Source organism: Gymnoscopelus braueri, assembly GCF_963280865.1.
Source record: "Gymnoscopelus braueri genome assembly, chromosome: 21".
NCBI classification, from domain to species: domain Eukaryota; kingdom Metazoa; phylum Chordata; class Actinopteri; order Myctophiformes; family Myctophidae; genus Gymnoscopelus; species Gymnoscopelus braueri.
The window spans coordinates 10,585,819-10,604,986 of NC_137623.1; the positions used below are offsets into that span (position 1 = coordinate 10,585,819).

Sequence of the window (19,168 nt, forward strand, 5' to 3'; positions counted from 1 at the left end):
TCAGAGAGCATGTTTTATTCCTTCCTATCCATTCTGTTCTTGTCCTTGTTTTCATATCTTCTGGTCACGTCATGTGTTCACTGTCCAATACTGTATATATATTCTCCATGTGTGTATTAAACTTCGGAACTTGTAGTGTGATACTGCCTGGTGTCATCTTGTTCTCCGCTCAACTGAAACATCACTCACCACCCTTAGTTAGATGGAGACTCGTAGGGGACCGGTTGGTCAACCAAAAGCACAACAACCAGAGATGGGAAATATGACATTTGTTAATTTCATCCAAGTGATTTTATACAAATGAATGGAAACGATTATGTAAAACAATTACGATTAGCTAAAATAATTGTGATGTGCCTACATTCTCCACGGTTACGTTGTCTCCCTCGATCTACCGATGGGCCTCACTCCAGATGGAATAACATGGACATACTGTTTTACAGGGCGCGCAGGCTGCCCTCAGTAAAAAGACAAACACGCCGCTGAAGTGTTGAGCAACACAGCTGGATCAGGATACAGACTCACGCTGAGGCTATCTAATCTAAATAACCTTAGACAAAGCCTCCCAGCTTCACTTCTCAGGGCCTCCTGTAAGTATGCCTTGGCTAACTGAAAAATCCCTCTGTCGCGGGTTATTTCGCCCCAAATGTTTTAAGGCCTTGCAAAGAGCATCTAAAACACGTGTGATGATATAGTTGAGTAAGCTCTACAGTCCTGTTCTGGGGCTGATTTCATGTATAAAATTGTATAAACAGGAATGTCTGCAAAAAAAAAATTCTAACTGCAATCTTCTCACAGTAAATTACAAATTTGAAAGGTTTATAGTTAGAAGGATGACAGCTAAAAAAGCAAACACAAAATATCTGGCAAACAAACCCAATACAACAAAAAACAACAGCATGGAAATTGAGAAAATGTATCGTCTTTCTACAGTAGAACCTCCACATCCATTTCTGGTTTACACAGGAATAGCAAGTAACCTAAACCTACAGTATGTGTGGTTAGGAAGGACATTAGACAATCATCAATAAAGGTTAATTAATACAGCTTGAATCGGCCATTATTGCATCTGCTGCCTGTATAATAAACCTGGTATTGTGACAACTCTGAACTTAACAATAAAAAGCAAGGAAACACAAACTAATAATATACAGTAGAATGAGTAGATGAGGCAGAGAAAACAAGAAAAAAAGAGAGGAGAATGGACAGAGAAAAGGAGAGAAGCAAAGGCCCCCAAAAAAAGAAAAAGAAAAACATTTTTAAACAAAAGCAGACCTGTCTGGGAATAAAACAGGAAACACATGCCACATGCCAGGGCAGACAGACGGACACAAAGAGGCCCCTCTGCGCCACCACCTGATGGCTCCTAGGCATTTAGGCTACTACCTGGGCCTGAGTCATTTCACCTACAGTACATTTGCCAGGGATTGGCAGTGGTATTTCTATGATTGCTGAGGTGCTGGAAAAAATCATGAAAAGTCTAAGAAAGCCCCAAGAAGCAAAGATTTGAGTTACAGATGTTCGCGTAAAAAATAATAATATTAAAACGTACATTCAGAGACTTGCACAATTTTTTCAAAAAATAGCAGATCTACAAGCTCATAATGAGCTTTTATGACATGGTAATAAAAGGTGAACAACTGATTTGGCAGGCTGAAATAGTGGGCCGGTGCAACGGTGGATCCCTGGTTTCATTCTGCCTATCTACACTGACCTTCCAATCTAAATAAAGCAAAACGCCCCCAGTTCTCCCAACCCTCCCAAAGACTAAAAAGCATATACAAGGTTAGGGCTTGATGACTAATATAATAACAGATGGCCAATGTTTATTCCAAATTATGTGGAAACAAAATATTCTCTACCCAGCAATGCTCAGAATGCCCCTTTTCAATTAACTTGTGGGCAGTTCCAAAAAGCACGAAAAATTAAAAGGTCCAGGCCCGCCACAAACAGTTTAACTGCTCTGTCAACATCCATTCTATTTACAGCACTCTGAAAATGCTGTGTTTAGAACTTGTAAGGCAAGGGCATGTCCAGGGCAGACCACATGGTACAACACTAGCCAGACAGACTGAATGAATTGGTTACATTTGGTGATATTTTATTTTGTTTTTCAGGGCAGATTTTTTTTTAGTGACAAGAAAGCTAAGCTTGAATCTTCATTTCAGAGCAAAAGCAAACCATACAGAGTGAGTCACTGAGAGCTCAAAGCAAGTATGTGTATACTTGCTTTGAAATGTAATTCACCAGGGTATTGGGAAACTAATATTCTGTGTGTCTTATGGTCATTACATTTAGGTCACTCTGTCTGTCTCTCTCTCTCTTTCTCTTTAGGAGAGAGAGAGAGAGAGAGAGATTGAGTAAAAAGTAGAACAGAGGGGAAAGATACAGGGATTGATTTGGGACAGGCCAGTGTGTGTGATTGTAACTGTTGGGAGTTGGGAGTCCTGCCAGAGCACTTTCAGAGACAGAGAGAATGACGGACTGACCGACTGCCAGGAGGCGGGGTCTCACTCTCACCTCCCTCCACTTGGCCAACGGGAAGCCAGCCAGCATGCCAATCAATAACATCGGTTGATATCCGACTCCCTCCTCCTCTTCTCTGCTCAACAATACATGTTAAGGCTGCCCAGGAAGCCTTCTAATGCCAGCACGCACACGCACATGCTGTCTCTAGAATAGTGTCATACAAACAGACTTGTACACGTACGCATGAAATGATTCAAAAGGGAATTTTGTCGGTGTTTCAAACCACATGCTCAACTTAGTTTTTTGGCCATACTGAGTGAGGGAGGGGCCGTCACTTCAGTCCAGTCTCTCTCCAGTACATACTAGCCGTAAGCTGAAATGGTGCAAACAAAAGACACACTTGCCTTGCACATGCGCGCGCACACACACACACATACACACACACACGCACGCACACATAAAGGGGTTTCCTTGTATATACACAACGCAGTAGGACCTCTCACATAAGCATCATAACAGGAAGCCATTCTCTCCACAGCAGTCTGTAAAACCCCGCACAGCATGTGGCCATAATTGCAGCTCCACAGCTGAAATTAAGCGCCGGGAGGGAACCCCCGCCAACAACGCTAACAATACTGGGAGTGTTAGAGAGAGAGAGAGAGAAGTTTGTTAAAAGTAAACTCGGTGACCTCTCCTGAAATAGCCTACTGTACTGTGTTCTGTCTGTATGACTTAAGACTGGTTGCAGCGGATCAGCAAAGTCACGGTTGTCTCATGCTGTATATCCAGAAATGTTTCACAGGTAGATATGAGGTATTTAGCTGCCCTGAGGAACCTCTTATCCAAAGAGACATACGCTGAGTCAGCACTGCTGGTGTCGGTGTGTGGAGCATGTGATGGGGGGGGGCATTTTGACAAAACACATGGACTGTTGTGGAAATCAGGGGACAGTCACTAGAACAACCAGGGCATTTCTACTCATCGAGGACGTGTTGTCAAGTTCATTGCTGTGCCCCGTTGACATTGAGCTGCAATGCAGGTGATGATCACTGCAGACTGCAGAGAGATGCTAACGAAGATATGGGAAAGACTGGGCTGCCCAAGATACAACACACACACACACAAAACTCCTGACTGTTAACTGAACTCTCAGACTCCAGACATGATGGCCCAAAATGGGTCAGAGATAAGAGAATCAAGACCTTAACAAGGCTAAAAAAAGAAAAGACGAGAGTCAAACGCGACAGCAAGGAAGGAGGAGCTGAGATAGTTAGTTAGATAGTGGTGGGTCAGCAATAAAATAAAGGGAAATAAAGTAGATATAGGAGAGAGACTTAGAGAAAAGAGGCTACACTGGAACAGTTTAAAACCGCTCAAACGTAAGGGGAAACCGTCTTCTCTCGCAGACCCACTAAAACCAACCGTGTCTTGCACGCGATCGCCTCCCACGCACACACACACCGCACGTGAGAAGACAAAAAAAACTCTGCCAACCAATAGGCACAAATTGAAATCGCTGTATTGTGAAAACATCAGCTACCGCTTTCTGCAAAAACAAAACTTTAGAATGTTCTCAACTGCTGATAAGTCTCATGTGAGGGACAAGTCACCAAGAGATGACTCATCAACACATAATGAGCAACACTGCAGAAGAACACTGTAAATAATTGGTCAAGTGTTGCTTCTTGTTCACACACCGAGGATTAACCCATTAAGACCTGGAACTGTGTCAATTTTAGTTTTGAGCTAAAAAGCTTTATTTTACACTTTGGCTATTCAAAAATAGCAGATATACAAGCTCATAGCGCGGCACCGAGTGCCGCGCTACGAGCTTGTAGATCTGCTATTTTTGAAAAATCTTGAAAATGTGTGCAAATCTTTGAATATAAATACTTTTAAAGCGAACATTTTTAACTCAAATCTTTGCTTCTGGGGGGTCCCTGGAACAAAATATTTTGATGGGGGTCTGCGGCCAAATACATATAATTTTGGGGGTCCTTGACATGAAAAAGATTGAGCACCACTGATATAGAAACATACGTTTTTCAGAATACTGAGATTTAGGAGACACGTAGAATCGGCTTCAGGTCTCAATGGGTTAAAAACTGTACTTTTTTTTTAGTACACACACAAGTTGTGAAAACTTCAACCTGTCAGGAGGGCTGCCCGGGGCAGCCTGACTCATCTCTTTAGCGGTCGCAGTGTGGAAGAGGAGAACTTTTGAACCCCCTGAGGGGATAAAAAAGAGAAAACTGACTCACGCTCGCGGGCCGCGTCCTCATCTTCCTCTCTCAGCGCGTTGTCGTCATCACCCGCATCCTCTTCCTCGATCGTCCCTTTTTTGCCATCGTTCACCGGGACCACTGTAAAGTTGGTGGGCATTTTCTCAACCACACGCCTATCCTCACTCAGCAGTCCCGTTACTCGCCCCACTCACTCTTATCTTTCTGCTCTCTCTCTCTCACACAGCCAGTCAAAGTCTCTCTCTTATGCAGCTCTCCCACTCTCTCTCTCTCTCTCTCTCTCTCCCTTGCTTTCTCTTTATCTCTCTCTCTCTTTCTCTCTCTATGTAGGTGTTGTACTTTTGCCGGCTTGTGTTGAGCTGCTGCTGGGTTCCAGTTCTCAGTTTTCTCCTGTATCGCTGGGAAACCACAGAACAGCCATGTGATCCCTCTTCCAAATAAGGAAGCACGGGACGGCCCCGCCCAAAGTGGGCAGGACCTACACACACACACACACACACACACACACACACACACACACACACACACACACACACACACACACACACACACACATTAGATACATATTAACATCCTCCATGGAAATTGCAAAGAGACACACACACACACACAGACGCACACACACACACACACACGTTCTTCAACAAAGAGCCATCAGTGTTCGTTGAACAAGAGGAGGAAGTCTGCACAGCAGCTCCACTGTGGAGGTGGGGTTTTACACACGCTCAAACACACACACACACACACTCCCTCTCTCTGTCTCTCACGCTCTCTCTCTCTCTCTCGTGCATACACTTCCTCCAACGTAGTGTGGTCTCTCTCAAAAACACACACCTTTAGAGTGAATACACGTCACACACACAAACATATAAGCTCAGCGTTATGCACGCCTCGGTCTGGACAGCAGAGAGCATTTTGATCCTCAAGCAGCAGAGAGCTGTGTTTGGCAGGATGGACAGACAGACAGACAGACAGACAGACAGACAGACAGACAGCTTCATGAGAAGGCTCAGGGTTTGCAGTATGCTCGTACATAATGCGTGACCATATGAGAAAGTGGAAAGTGGTTGTGGGATGAGGTGAGCTTACTGTGAGGAGGGAGGGGGGGGGGGGGGCTACGTCCGACTACCAGGAACACGTCTAGGTCCAACTAGCCACCAGTGACCACCCGAGGCAGATTCCAGTGGAAACGGGCACAGATGCAGCCGGGGCGCGCGCGCGCGCACACACACACACACACACACACACACACACACACACACACACACACACACACACACACACACACACACACACACACACACACACACACACACACACACACACACACACACACACACACACACACACACACACACACACACACACACACACACACACACAGCAACAGGAAGGAGATAAGCAGATTCTTTCATAACACAAAAGGAGCTTGAGCCACATGTGACCTCATAACATCTGGGGGCTCCACCCAGAACAAGTTCCTATAACTCTACCCTTCAGTTCCCCATCATGACATCATCTACAAGATCAATACACTCAACGGAAGGATGGAGCAGGGCCTGGGGGGGGGGGGGGGAGAGAGAGAGAGAGAGAGAGAGAGAGAGAGAGAGAGAGAGAGAGAGAGAGAGAGAGAGATTTTCTCATGCCAATAAAGCTCCTTTGAATGGAATTTAATTGATAAGAGAGACTATGGTAGAGAGACAGAATTAGGCAGAGAGGGAGAGAGACAGACGGGGAGAGAGAGAGAGAGAGGGAGAGAGAGAGAGAGAGAGAGAGAGAGAGAGGGGTTGACAGACTTACAGTAATGTATGTCTGACCCTCTTGAGTCTTGAGCATTTCCTGAGGAGAGTAAGCTCGTCTGCCAATAAGCCAGTCTGTCTGGCAATACTCGTTCCAGGAATGTGCTTTGAAAGTTTAAAAATACGACTTTACTTCAACGTTGTGACGCTGCAACAGGACAACGACACTACTGAGACAACTCAAACAAACAGTACAGATAAGGAGGAACACACAGGGTCTTTGACTCTTGAACTGTCAAATTTAACCAGCACTGTCACGAGTGTAGTGATGTGATTGTAGGGATGTACGATATATCGTTCATCATTGTCATGATTGATGACCTTTATCTGCTTGACCCAGTACACACATGTGCATCTACGTAAGCATATTGATATCCGTGATACGATGACCATCAACTACTTTATCAGAGAGACTGACGTCTGTGTGCGCACAATGATATGAGATGCATGTTCTATTCCTATCCATTCTGTTCTTGTCCTTGTTTTCATATCTTCTGGTCACGTCATGTGTCCACTGTCCAATACTGTGTATATATTTCCCTATGTGTGTAGTAAACTTCAGAGCTTGCCGTGTGACACTGCCTGGTGTCATCTTGTTCTCCGCGCACGCGACTCACCAGAAACATGACTCGCCACCCTTAGTTAGAGGGAGACTCTTGAGTGACCATATGGTTGGTCAACCGAAATCACAACAATCATATCGGTATCGGACGATAATTACTTACAAATGTGTTACCGGTATCAAACTGATGTTGAAGTAATTCAGATATCTCACACTGATATTATGATGCATGTAATTAATGATTTACCAGAGATCGGCTAAAATGTTGGTATCGTGATGGTAAAGGCTTTGACTCAGGAAATAGCTGTGAGGCATTCTTTAGACACTCACCACGCCCTTAAAACTCCCCACAGCATCCAAGTGAGGTTTTGGCACACCCTCAGTTCAGGACTCTTTCACATAATTTATCACATAATTTCTAGCCTAAACCTCATAATTCGTACTTACTAGTTACTAGTCATGATGTCCTAGAAGACAAAGCAGTAATTGGATCGACAACAATATAATAAGATCCTTTCAGTACATAGAGAAATCCATTTAGCAACGCTGTGTGAAATGAATGTCCATGAAGCATGGTACAGCAGAGAGGTAATAAACAGGGCGAGGGGCACTTATCTGTTCCCTGTTGTTCAGGGAGGGAGTCATGTAACTGGTAATTGCATTAGGCAGCCCAGTATTCAGGCATAGAGGCATACAGCTGGTCAAGAGAGTCAGGCTATGAGAACACAACACACATTTTAACATTGACGTAAAAAAAAAAGCACTGAAAGCTTGCATTATAAGCTGTCTTCACAAAACAAGCTTTTAAAGCAGTGGTTCTCAAACGTTTTTAATTGCAAGGACCCCCACAACTCTGAGAATGTATAAATGGAACCAAATGGACCCGTAAAAATTAAGCACACTCTCAGAGTTACAGACATGTAACTAAGGGTCTATTTGGAACCCTCTCAAGGAACAGTGGTCCCCTGGACCCCACTGTTTTGAGATAACATGTATAGTTTAGGCTATAGCTAGCTTTGTAAACGTTTAGCAGATGTTAGCTAGCCTGATAGCACATGTAATACTATAGGTTTAACCCATTAAGACCGGGAACGCATCTGTGTCATTTTAGATTTCTTTGGCTATTCAAAAATAGCAGATCTACAAGCTCATAGCGCGGCACCGAGTGCCGCGCTATGAGCTTGTAGATCTGCTATTTTTGAAAAATCTTGAAAATGTGTGCAAATCTTTTAATATATATATTTTTAAAGCAAACATTAGTAACTCAAATCTTTGCTTCTGGGGGTCCCTGGAACAAAATATTTTGAGATATTTTTTATTTCTATATTTTTAATGTAAAAAAAAAACGGTTAGGATTTTAATTATTTTTTTTAGAATGGGCCTCAAGTCTTAATGGATTAATGGCACACAGTACTGTAGCGCTTGATGTGAAGTTCTCTCGCTGACTGTGTATGATCAGTTGGAGGCATAAGAATGAAAGCAATGTGAATGTTCCAGACATCAACCTACACACAAAAGCCTCCTCTGAGTCCAGACTGTCTGGCCCTGATATTACCAACGAGGCCCAGACAGACAAATCCTGCTCTCTGGGGAATCCTGTCTTATTGGGTATTCACTGGGCCTCCTTTGAGACGATTACTATTATGTATTTTTTTCAATACACAAGTAAGAAGGTACATACAACCTTGGCTTTGTTCAATTTGAGGACAAAGACTCTTAAAATTAAAATGTCTGTCATGTGGTCAACATACCCAAAAATAGAATCTTTCACTAGACATGATTAGGCCTTAACACATTAACTGCCAAGACCGTAGCCCTACGGGCCGTTAAATCCAACTGTTAAGCGCCGAGACCGTAGCCCTACGGGCTGCGGTCTTTTCGCGCATGCGCGGTCCGGGTGCACTTTCGGAATTTTTTTGATCCACTTCCGTTTCCGGTTTGATGACAGGAAATAGAATTATTTGGGATCCGGTTTTCACGATCACGCCCGCCCTCGTTCTACAGACGAAACTGAAACTCAATTCTCTTCCTGTAGTTTTTTCTCCTCGCATTTCACTGTTTAACGTAATCCGCTCTAACTCAAACATGGATGCCCCGTTTGACACGTGGTTTTCACTGGGAGATACAGGGAGATCGCGCGGATGTAAACAGACTGTGTAGCGCTCAATCTTAAGGATTTTAACAAGATCTATGGCGACATGAAAAAAACAAAAAAACAACAAAAACACCTTGGCACTGGTGAGTACATTATGAGATTAGCCCTTGGCAGTGGATGTGTTAAAGGCCTACAGTTCATCCTCAGACGTGGGGGTTTGGTTTTTAGGAGATGCTCATACAATCTCGCTGACTAAACCCCCCACTTTATCACGTGTTATCTCCCCTCTCCTGTAACTCCACTGTACACAGTAGCAAATGATGTATCTATATTCACACACACACACACACACACACACACACACACACACACACACACACACACACACACACACACACACACACACACACACACACACACACACACACACACACACACACACACACACACACACACACACACACACACACACACACACACACGATATGCCTTCATTCACCCTATTGATCCTTGTGATTTTAATGTCCCCATATACAGTAGCAAAGTGCTTTAGCCTGGTTCAAAACCATAGACCCCGCCCACTCTCTGAGTGGACTGCCTCTTGGTCTGGTGTTGAAATGTGAGCCCAGGACTTTCTTCGATACCAAAAAGTACCGTCCAATGAGAGTCGGAGGTGGGGGTGGGTCTAACGACAAGCCAACAAGCTGTGCGATGACATCAGATGTAGGCGGATCCGTGGATCTCTTTGTGATTGGTTTAGGGAAATTCGAATTCCCTCCCCCTCGTAATCGCCGACACAGCAGCCAATTTCAGACTGAAGCTCCACGCAGCTTCAGGCTGATAATCAGGCTAAAAGTGTTTTGCAGTAAATCAACTTTTGCAAAAACCACGTCGGGACTATAACTACCTGCTGGCCAAAAATAAACTCCCTTCCTCATGTGTGTCCTCACGGGCGACTGTAGTTGAGAGGGTAGAGGAGGCCGTCTGGGAAAAGAGCTGATCTACAGGCTCACAACGCGTTGCGTTGTGATAAGATGAGAGCTTGTAGATCAGCAATTTTTCACTATCTTTGAATATTTTGAAAGATTTTTAATAACTTCTTTCTTCCATTTCCTGAAAAGAAAGTTTTGGACATACAAGGTTTCCGCCTGACAGCGACAATAGACACAGTTGTCATTCCTCTCAGATGGTGAGGATGATGTGCACTTCCCGGCACTGCCTGGAGGTGTATTGGATCACATCTCAGGTCCCAGAATAGGGAGCATTTGATCGATCTCATCCCACAGCGAGGAGAGGCGAGGAGAATCAGATATGCAGCAACAAATAGACCAAGGACAGTCCAGGGACAGTGAGTGACTACGGCTTCAGATGCTGAGAGCATGGAATCAGGCCCGGTTCTGTCTTACACATACTTCCTGAAACTGATTTTTATTAGCACCCTGGACCAGAGGGTAATTGCCGTTATATTTATTTAATTGTTTTTACGTCACAAAAGCCGGAAAATATCATTCTCTCCGGACATCCTGGACGGTAAAAAAAACAAACGCTGCAAGTCAAATGCAAGCTGTGCAAAACTGTCCTACCACAAATCAGCAACTAGAAAGAAGTGCGCTCCTCGGGCCGGGTTGCTTACCCAGGGCACACACATTTCGGGAGTCGGTCATACCCATTTGGAATGGAATATAATATGACAAATGTGACTGATACATCTTGATCACATGGCTCCATACATAATGAATGTGTACTGATTTGTGTGAGAATTGGGACCACATTTGTAGGAGTAGTTGCAAAAAGTGTGTTTTGAAGAAAACACAAAAATGGCGGAAAATCAAGTCTGGCACAAATAACCAGGGGCGTTGCAAGCATCATCATGCAACTAATTCAGGGGAATGTTTTTGATTGTACGACCTACGGTTCACGGGCCAAAACGTTTTCACTTGAACTGAAGAGCTCTGACTATGAGGAGACTGTACTGTCCCAAACCTCCCTCTAACCACAGACACATGGATGGCACTCACCACTGAATATTATGTCACTATGACAGTGTGTGAGTAAGTGTGAGCACTGAGTAGCCTATATTTTGCCAATCAATGTTATGGATTATTCCAAAGCGTCTATTTTTGAGCACCCTTTGATTGCTCGTTATTGTGAAGAAATATATTAAATGCTTATGCTGCATTATTTTGTTGAGAAATAATTACACACCCAGCCAGCCATGAACACAAAATGTGCAACTATAGCTAATAATGTAGCTAATTAATCCACTTGTGCAAGATGAAGCTGTTAGGCTAAGTAAAACTTTTACATTACTCCTTGATGTTCAAAATCCAAAATATAAATTCTACCTGTAACTGTTGTTGGTTTACAATCATGGAGCTGCTTGACAGTCATGCACTGAAATTGAAAATGGCTGCCCGTACTTGAAACCAGATGATGTCCGGTAAACTATAATCATTCCGGATTTTATGGCTGGCAGTTCAACATCCTACTGTAGACCTATGTCTGCCTGGACCCTGCTTCTGTGCATGCCTGGTAATGAGCAATGTACAACTGTAGCACTCCAAACTAACCACAAATCAATCAAAACGCAACAAAACCTTGAGGGGAATCCTGGTAGCCTAATTCTTTCCAGTACATAGAGAAATCCATTTAGCAACGTTGTATGAAGTGAATGTCCATGAAGCATGGTACAACAACAGAGGTAATAAAGGTATTTATCTGTTCCCTGTTCAAGGAGGGAGTCATGTATCTTGGTAATTGCATCAGGCAACCCCGGTATTCAGGCATAGAATACTGAGAATTTAGTACATTATTCAATGAATGTACTCATAATAATAATAATAATTTATTTCACACTTAACTGCACAATCTAATAAAACAGAAGGTTGAAATTTACAATTTTTGCTCATCTGACACTGGGACAAAAGGGGATTTGAGCTTCACTGAAATTTGAAACTGAGGTCAAGTAGTAATAGGAAAGAAGCTCTCAGCAAAACGTATGCAACCGTTTGAAAGGGAAAAACAAATAGTGATCAGATTCAGATTCACACAGCTTATCCTCGTTTGGCCTGATGATGTAATGTTCATAGACACCCTAGTCGATTGCTACTGCTTCAGTCAGTTTCACTATACTCATAGATCATGAAGTCAAGACTTAATGGCACTCTGCTGCCCTCATCTGGTTAAAAGAGTAAATTCACTATTAAGCCATTCCATCTACAAATGTCTTCTAAATCCTAACAGTTTAGTCAAAGTATAAAATAAAAGCTATAGCTAAAATGACACCTTGGGAGTTATGTTAATGTAGGCAGAAGGCACTTGTATGGTCATTAAGCCTTAGTTTCTTCTATAGATTATATTTATTGTATTATATTTATTATACAGTATAAATGTCAATACTGAAAACAACACCAACTCATAGAATGACTGAAAAAAACTGTAATGATAATAGACACATGGAAAAAGCAGGCCTAAGGTGCCAGGCAAAAAGGTCAGTTTTCATTGGCACAGCCACAGACTCAATTCCAGCCACCATATTAAATCACCATCCTCTGTCAGATTTTCCTGCCGTCTACCTAATGACACAGTAACTCAACACTGTGCTTCGTCTGCCAAAAATGTCCGTGACATTTCTTTATTGGTCCATAAACAAGGTGTTAAATAAATAAATTAAACTCACTGTTAAGAATAAAACTCAGTGGTTTTCAAGTGAGGATTGTCAGAAAAATGAAAATGAAACCATAATCCTTGGAATAATCCATTGTAATAGAATAATCGATGGGGGGGGGGGCATGGCATCACCATGAGGCTTATTTGAAAAATGTAGGGTGGCATTCCTTCCTTGGCCTAGTGGGGATGTGCGTACAAAGTTTCACGGAAATCGGAGGCTGCGTTCATGACTATTTACCAATGGACCGAATGCCCCCGCCACCCCCAGTTAAAAATCACAAAATCATTAAAAAACGATAGAAAGCTATACATAACTAATAAAATAACGCTTGTTGTAAAAAACTAAGTTGTCCTTTAAGTGGTTAGTCAGACTAACTGATTTAGTCGGTTATAAATAATCGTTGATACTGTAAATACAAAATACAAAAACAATAATCAAAAAATCGGCAAGAAAATAATCAATAGTTGCATGCTTGCATGATTGAATATTTTATTAGACAGCTCTAAATTTGTCTTACTTTTAAGCCTATATGCCCGGGAAAATTATCCAATCAGGTTCCCAATCCATAGCTAATGCTTATACTATGTCATGAGAAACTGAACCGTGAGAAGTGCAACAACAAAGTTTCTACGTCAATCAGCCATGATTGGCTGGAGCATAAGCCAATGCGCAGACTCTAGATTTTGACTTCTGCCCTGCTGCACCTGGCACTTTATGGAGTGGATGTGCGTGCTTGTTCGCTTGTTTATGTTGGTTGTGGAAATGCCACTTCCATGCCAGCCTACTCCCATGCCATGATGTGCAGCAGAATTCTGCCTGTGTGATGATGCCTTCACTGCACACATGGATACTCACATCCCGACCTTCTCGGGTGACAGGAGACTTGGCGGCCAGCCAAGCATTAAACACTGCGTTTGCCACAACAGTTTCAGGTGACACTTTCATCTCTTTTTTGAGCAGATTCTGTTTTCCCAGAGGAATTTCTGTGACTTTGGTCGGCATTTCTTTTTTCTGCATTTTTGTTTGGAGTCGATAGGTAAACTATTCAGTTTCAAGCTCCAAAGCTGGCTGTATATCCAATCCTGTTGCTTTTAACCACAGAGGCTTGTATTACAATATAAAGAGGACATTCATTGTCTTCTGAGGAAGAAATATTATGATACTCTAGTAACTCTACAACTTTTGTTTTAACAGCTGGGTCAAATCCCCTTTTCAGCTAAGGAGATGTATAACTAGATGAAAACCTAACCTACCAGTTCTGCCTGGTATTCACCACAGCATTTTATCCTTCAGTTAAAACCCTATATACTTGACTGGGGTCCCCCAGGTGTCTACTGTCTATAGTTAGCCACCTCCTGTTTTCACTCTACACCAAATCTCTTCACTGAAGATAGCCTATGCGACGCAACGCATTGTGAGCTTGTAGATCAACTGCTTTCCCTGAATGTTCCCTTCCGAATAGGGACATTAGGGTTCTTAGCAGACCTTGTATTGAACTGTACTTTCTTGTCCTTTTTTTTTGCAAACTGCTAATAATGTATTCAATCAATCATGTGCTTGAGAGTTACTACCATTGCCTGGAGGTGTCCTAGATGCTTACTCGATAATAACGTTCTGTTTAAAACCTGAAACATAGCCTTTTTCTCCACCAACTTTCCAGCCTTGGACAAAGAATAGAAAGGGTTAAATGAATAATGTATGGCATTTTTTTGGCATTAAGTCATCGATAAAACTGTCATGTTAAGTGCCGTCAGAAACTCCCTTTCTAGGACAGTTCTGAGATTTTGATCAAATTCGGTAGCCATTTGATTTAGTGAATTCCCAGTCCTGGGATGAATAACAGATACACACCTCAACATGTGTTAGGCCAACAGCTTTTCCTATTTGGGCTGACAGCTGATGACAAGTTGTGAGAGATTGTCAGTGTACTGTAAACTTCACTGTCAGCGACCACCATGTGACATGGGTGGGGTTAGGAAGGTCATCCATAGGCTCTTCATTCTCAGGGACAGACAGAACATGATCCTCACACGATACGTCCCCCTGCACATTTTTGACACTGGACACCCACCGAAAGCACTGGAGGAGAACTCTTAACTACTTGTGTGTTTCCCTCACATAAAGCTGCATGTTGCATAAACCGTCTTGATGGCCACTTATTTGAAACGAGGAGTAATATGTGCTTTTTTGGCCGGTGGCCCTTTTACATTTTCGAAAGCATGCCGGTGTTTCAAATGACATTCAACCTACAAATGATCATACATACAGTCTAAGAGACAGGTGGAGGCTGCTCTAACATTCTGACTCTATGGTGTGTCTTTGGTATTGTACAATGTACAACTGACCCAGGGCCATAATACTGTCATTATTTTATACTTTGGCTATTCAAAAATAGCAGATCTACAAGCTCATAGCGCGGCACTCGGTGCCGCGCTATGAGCTTGTAGATCTGCTATTTTTGAAAAATCGTGAAAATGTGTGCAAATCTTTGAATATCTATATTTTTAAAGCATTTTTAACTCAAATCTTTACTTCTGAAGGGGTTCCTAGAACACCATATTTTGAGATGGGGGTTTGCGGCCAAATACATCATTTTGGGGGCCCTTGACATGAAAAAGTTTGAGAAACATTGATTATAGTGACATACGTATTTTTTTTTAAACGATAAAAATATAGATATTCAAAGATTTGCACACATTTTCACGATTTTTCTAAAATAGCAGATCTACAATGTTGGCTGGTTGATGAAATAATTTCAAAATGGGGAAATGGCACCAGGCTAGATGGCTCATTGTCCGGCTTTATTTGGTGCGTGAGCACACTACAGTAGTTCATGGCAATAACAGAGGAAATAAGGCCAACATGACTCACACACAAGTGCTTTAGTTATCCTACACGTGTTGCTGACCAAGCACTGGAAACCCCCATGCCCCAAGAGCCCCAGTCACAAAGTCCTACATTTAAATCTAGTGTTTGGGAGTCTTTAGGGAAAATCCATTGTTTCCCCTCAAATCTATTTAACAGAAACACCAGCCAACGCATCCCCACCACCACCTCACCCCACCATATCCAATGCCATCCCAATATATAGTAGATTAACTTAATTGAAAAGTCCTTGACACAGCCTCGTTCCTCACATATGTATCATGATCTAGGAATGGATATGATCATTTTTAAAGTGTGACTGAGAGAATAGAAATGGGACTGGCTCCTAGCACCAAAATTATACTCCTGTTACTGTGCTTAGAAAATGTAGAGAGAAACAAAAAACATACTCTGATACACAGTGTGTGGCCACTGGCCAGTTGAATTATCAGTGATAAGCTACCTTTCATCAAGAGAGCCAAGGACAGCATGTGAAATTGATTATGGTCTGCTCTGTGTCCAACTGTTTAAGCTACAGCCTTCCCCCAGGGATTTAGACCCCTGATAAATGTCAATCTTACTTAAAAGAGGAGGGAAATAGGGATAGAGCCCCAGTGCTAGGACAGGGCGAAATGGACAAAATCAAACATCACAATATTTATACTACGTATTTGCGACGTGTTGTGAGCATGCGTTAGCAGGTATTTATGCCATATCACAATATTACAATATCCAAAATCCCAGCCGATATCTAGTTACATATCACATGATGTACAATATAAATATCAATATATTGCCCAGCCCAGCCCAGCCCTAGCAAGTGCTGACTGCTGACATTTGAGTAAGTAAAAATCTGATTCCAGTGTGCATTCCCAAAAAGCCTTCGGAACAAGCATCCCTGGAAGGCTGGCAACTGGACGGCACACATAGAGGGCCAGAGCCGATGACTAGTCGAGTACACAGGGGACCCATTTCTCGATACTGGACTCCAAAATAAAACTGAGGGCAATATCTGATACCAGATGAGGATGCATGCACACACGCACACACCCTTAACCACTTGAAACCTAGCATCCCTATTCTCTGGGGAACGTTCGGTGAAAATAGTAGATCTACAAGCTTGCATGTACTGTAGATAAGGTACTTTCAACAAAGACATTTCGTGTGTGTGTGTGCCAACCCCAGTCAACTAACTATTAGAACTTTACCACGTGCAGAGGGTGTACCGGGTAAGTGGTTAAGTTCTTCCAGTTGTGAGGCATTTTTTATGGACACGCATTCTTTCCCTGACCAGTGCATGCCTAGCCTTAACCTAATGACTCTAATTTTAACTGAGTTCAAGCCTCGTTCTAAAAATAAATATTTTTCTGACGATGTACAGCAGACATGGAAATAGAACACCTGACCAGTCTGTACTACACACAACCGAACTGACCACTTAGGATGACTGTTTCCATGGGGACATTCGGAGGCTTATAAGACAATAATACACACGCAGACGAGATAACACAAAACACAGCCACACACATATTAGAGACAGACACGCCGACGTGTGCAGTGCACACACATGTCCTGAAACAAGGCTATCAACCCTGAATAGACCCGAGGACAGACATGCCTGGCCTCCAGGGACTCCATGAAGTCACACTGGAAAAGAGATTATACTGTAGTGTATACTGTATCAACCTGAAGCATGATCTCAGCGTAAGCCAGGCCATCTGGACAGGACGGAACAGAAGTCATATGCTGCTATTGGTTCTATTGGTTCAGAATTCAGATTAAATCTTTTTATCTATAGAATCGAAAACGTGCTTTACTTTGTAATACTTTATTAGCATATAGCTTAACTCTTACCCTGCCAGAGTTTTTTCAAAAAGTCTGTAGCCTCTGCCAGGGTTTTGACCGATTTTGGTACCTTTTCGCATAGCCACAGAATATTTTTCTCCAGTATGATTGATCCCAGATAATTTCTAATCACAGATGAGATTCAGGTGTGGTTTCACAAATGTCAACGAGGTCAATTTGACCTTGTTGTCATGTGTTGTTTGATGTTTGAAAATAGCTCAAAACCAGTAGTTTCAAACCAAAAAACATTGTGAATTGTTTGTCCGTTTCAATTTTAACATTGAAGTGGATGGAGCAGCAAATCTTTGGGAATTGTTATCTCCTTATTCGTTTGGAATATCGAAAAGGTGTCAATCTTAAATAATTAGAGAATCTTTTTAGAATTTTTTTTTTTTTTTTTTTTTTTTTCAAAGACGTTTTCAAACGTCTTTGGCAGGCAATAGCTGAAGGCCCAAAGACGTTTATAAACGTCTTTGGCAGTTATAGAGTTAAGTGAGAAGACTTACATATTAGCTAGTGGTTCTCAAACTTTTTTATTTGACGTCACGGACCGCCATAATTCTCAGACTTACAGACCTGTAAGGGTCCATTTAGGAACCTTGAGGGGCCCTGGACCTGGACTTTGAGAACCACAAGCTAGATCATTAACCCATTAAAACCTGAGGCGATTCTTTAAAAAATCTAAATCTCAACAGTTTTTTGAAAAAAATCTGGAAAATATTTTTTCAATATTTTTCAAAAATAGCAGATCTACAAGCTCGTAGCGCGGCACTCGGTGCCGCGCTATGAGCTTGTATATCTGCTATTTTTGAATAGCCCAAAGAAATCTTAAAATGAGACGCAGATGCGTCCCCGGTCTTAATGGGTTAAAATGGCGTGTCTGCTATACTACTCAGGGTGGGGTTTGATGTTTACTTGGATGTGGGAATAATGAGGAAGCATGTACTGTTAAGCCTACCTAACGTAACTTCTTCTTTTCCATCTTACCCTGGGAACTGCAGAAATATTTGTTCCATCTGGGGCAAGACTACATTCTAGTAACTGTGGCTCTGGTCCTACACCTCCTACTGGCATGCAATGCTGGCAGTCTGCAACCAAACAAACCACTCAAAACCTAAACTTGATATGTGTAGACTAGACAGATCGTGACAGATAAGCTATCGCTGAGCTGTACTTTGAAATACTGTGTGGCTGACGTCTCTATCTACCTCTCTCTTTGAGGTTATAGTAAGTATACATGCAACTATCTCTACATGTTTCTAGATTTAAAGATGCCGGTACTGTTATCATTTAACTCAATCAATTATCCTTCTCCTCTTTTACAAGTTGCCTTGTTTGAGGAGGAGATCTTTGTTGTCCATCGATGTAGAGTTCACAGGAAAATATTTTACTGTACCTAATATGACTATACAATCCATGTAACTCTGTTGTTTCTTTACTTTTCTTTTCGAGAAGATACTCTGAAGATACTCTGATTGTTCCATCAAGATTAAATATATTACTTCAAAGTTTCTTGTGTAAGGGCACATAACATTAAGATTATTTTAATCTGGTTCCTCAGACAATGTAATAATAATAATAATAATAATAATAATAATAATAATAATAATAATAGTAGAA

The 19,168-nt window shown here is 42.1% G+C and overlaps 1 protein-coding gene across 5 annotated transcripts in view; it reads right to left on the minus strand.

Annotated features, from left to right (window-relative positions):
• Positions 1-19,168, minus strand: part of slc12a7b (solute carrier family 12 member 7b) — a 92,845-nt gene that overhangs the window by 65,759 nt on the left and 7,918 nt on the right. The window contains exon 1 of one of the 5 annotated variants that reach the window (XM_080418183.1): positions 4,731-5,106. The exons of the other annotated variants lie outside the window; for them this stretch is intronic. Within the exon in view, the coding sequence (XP_080274309.1) occupies positions 4,731-4,851 (121 nt within the window). The 5' untranslated portion in view covers positions 4,852-5,106. Of the gene's footprint in view, positions 1-4,730; positions 5,107-19,168 lie in introns of those variants that run through there. 5 annotated transcript variants of the gene reach the window in all.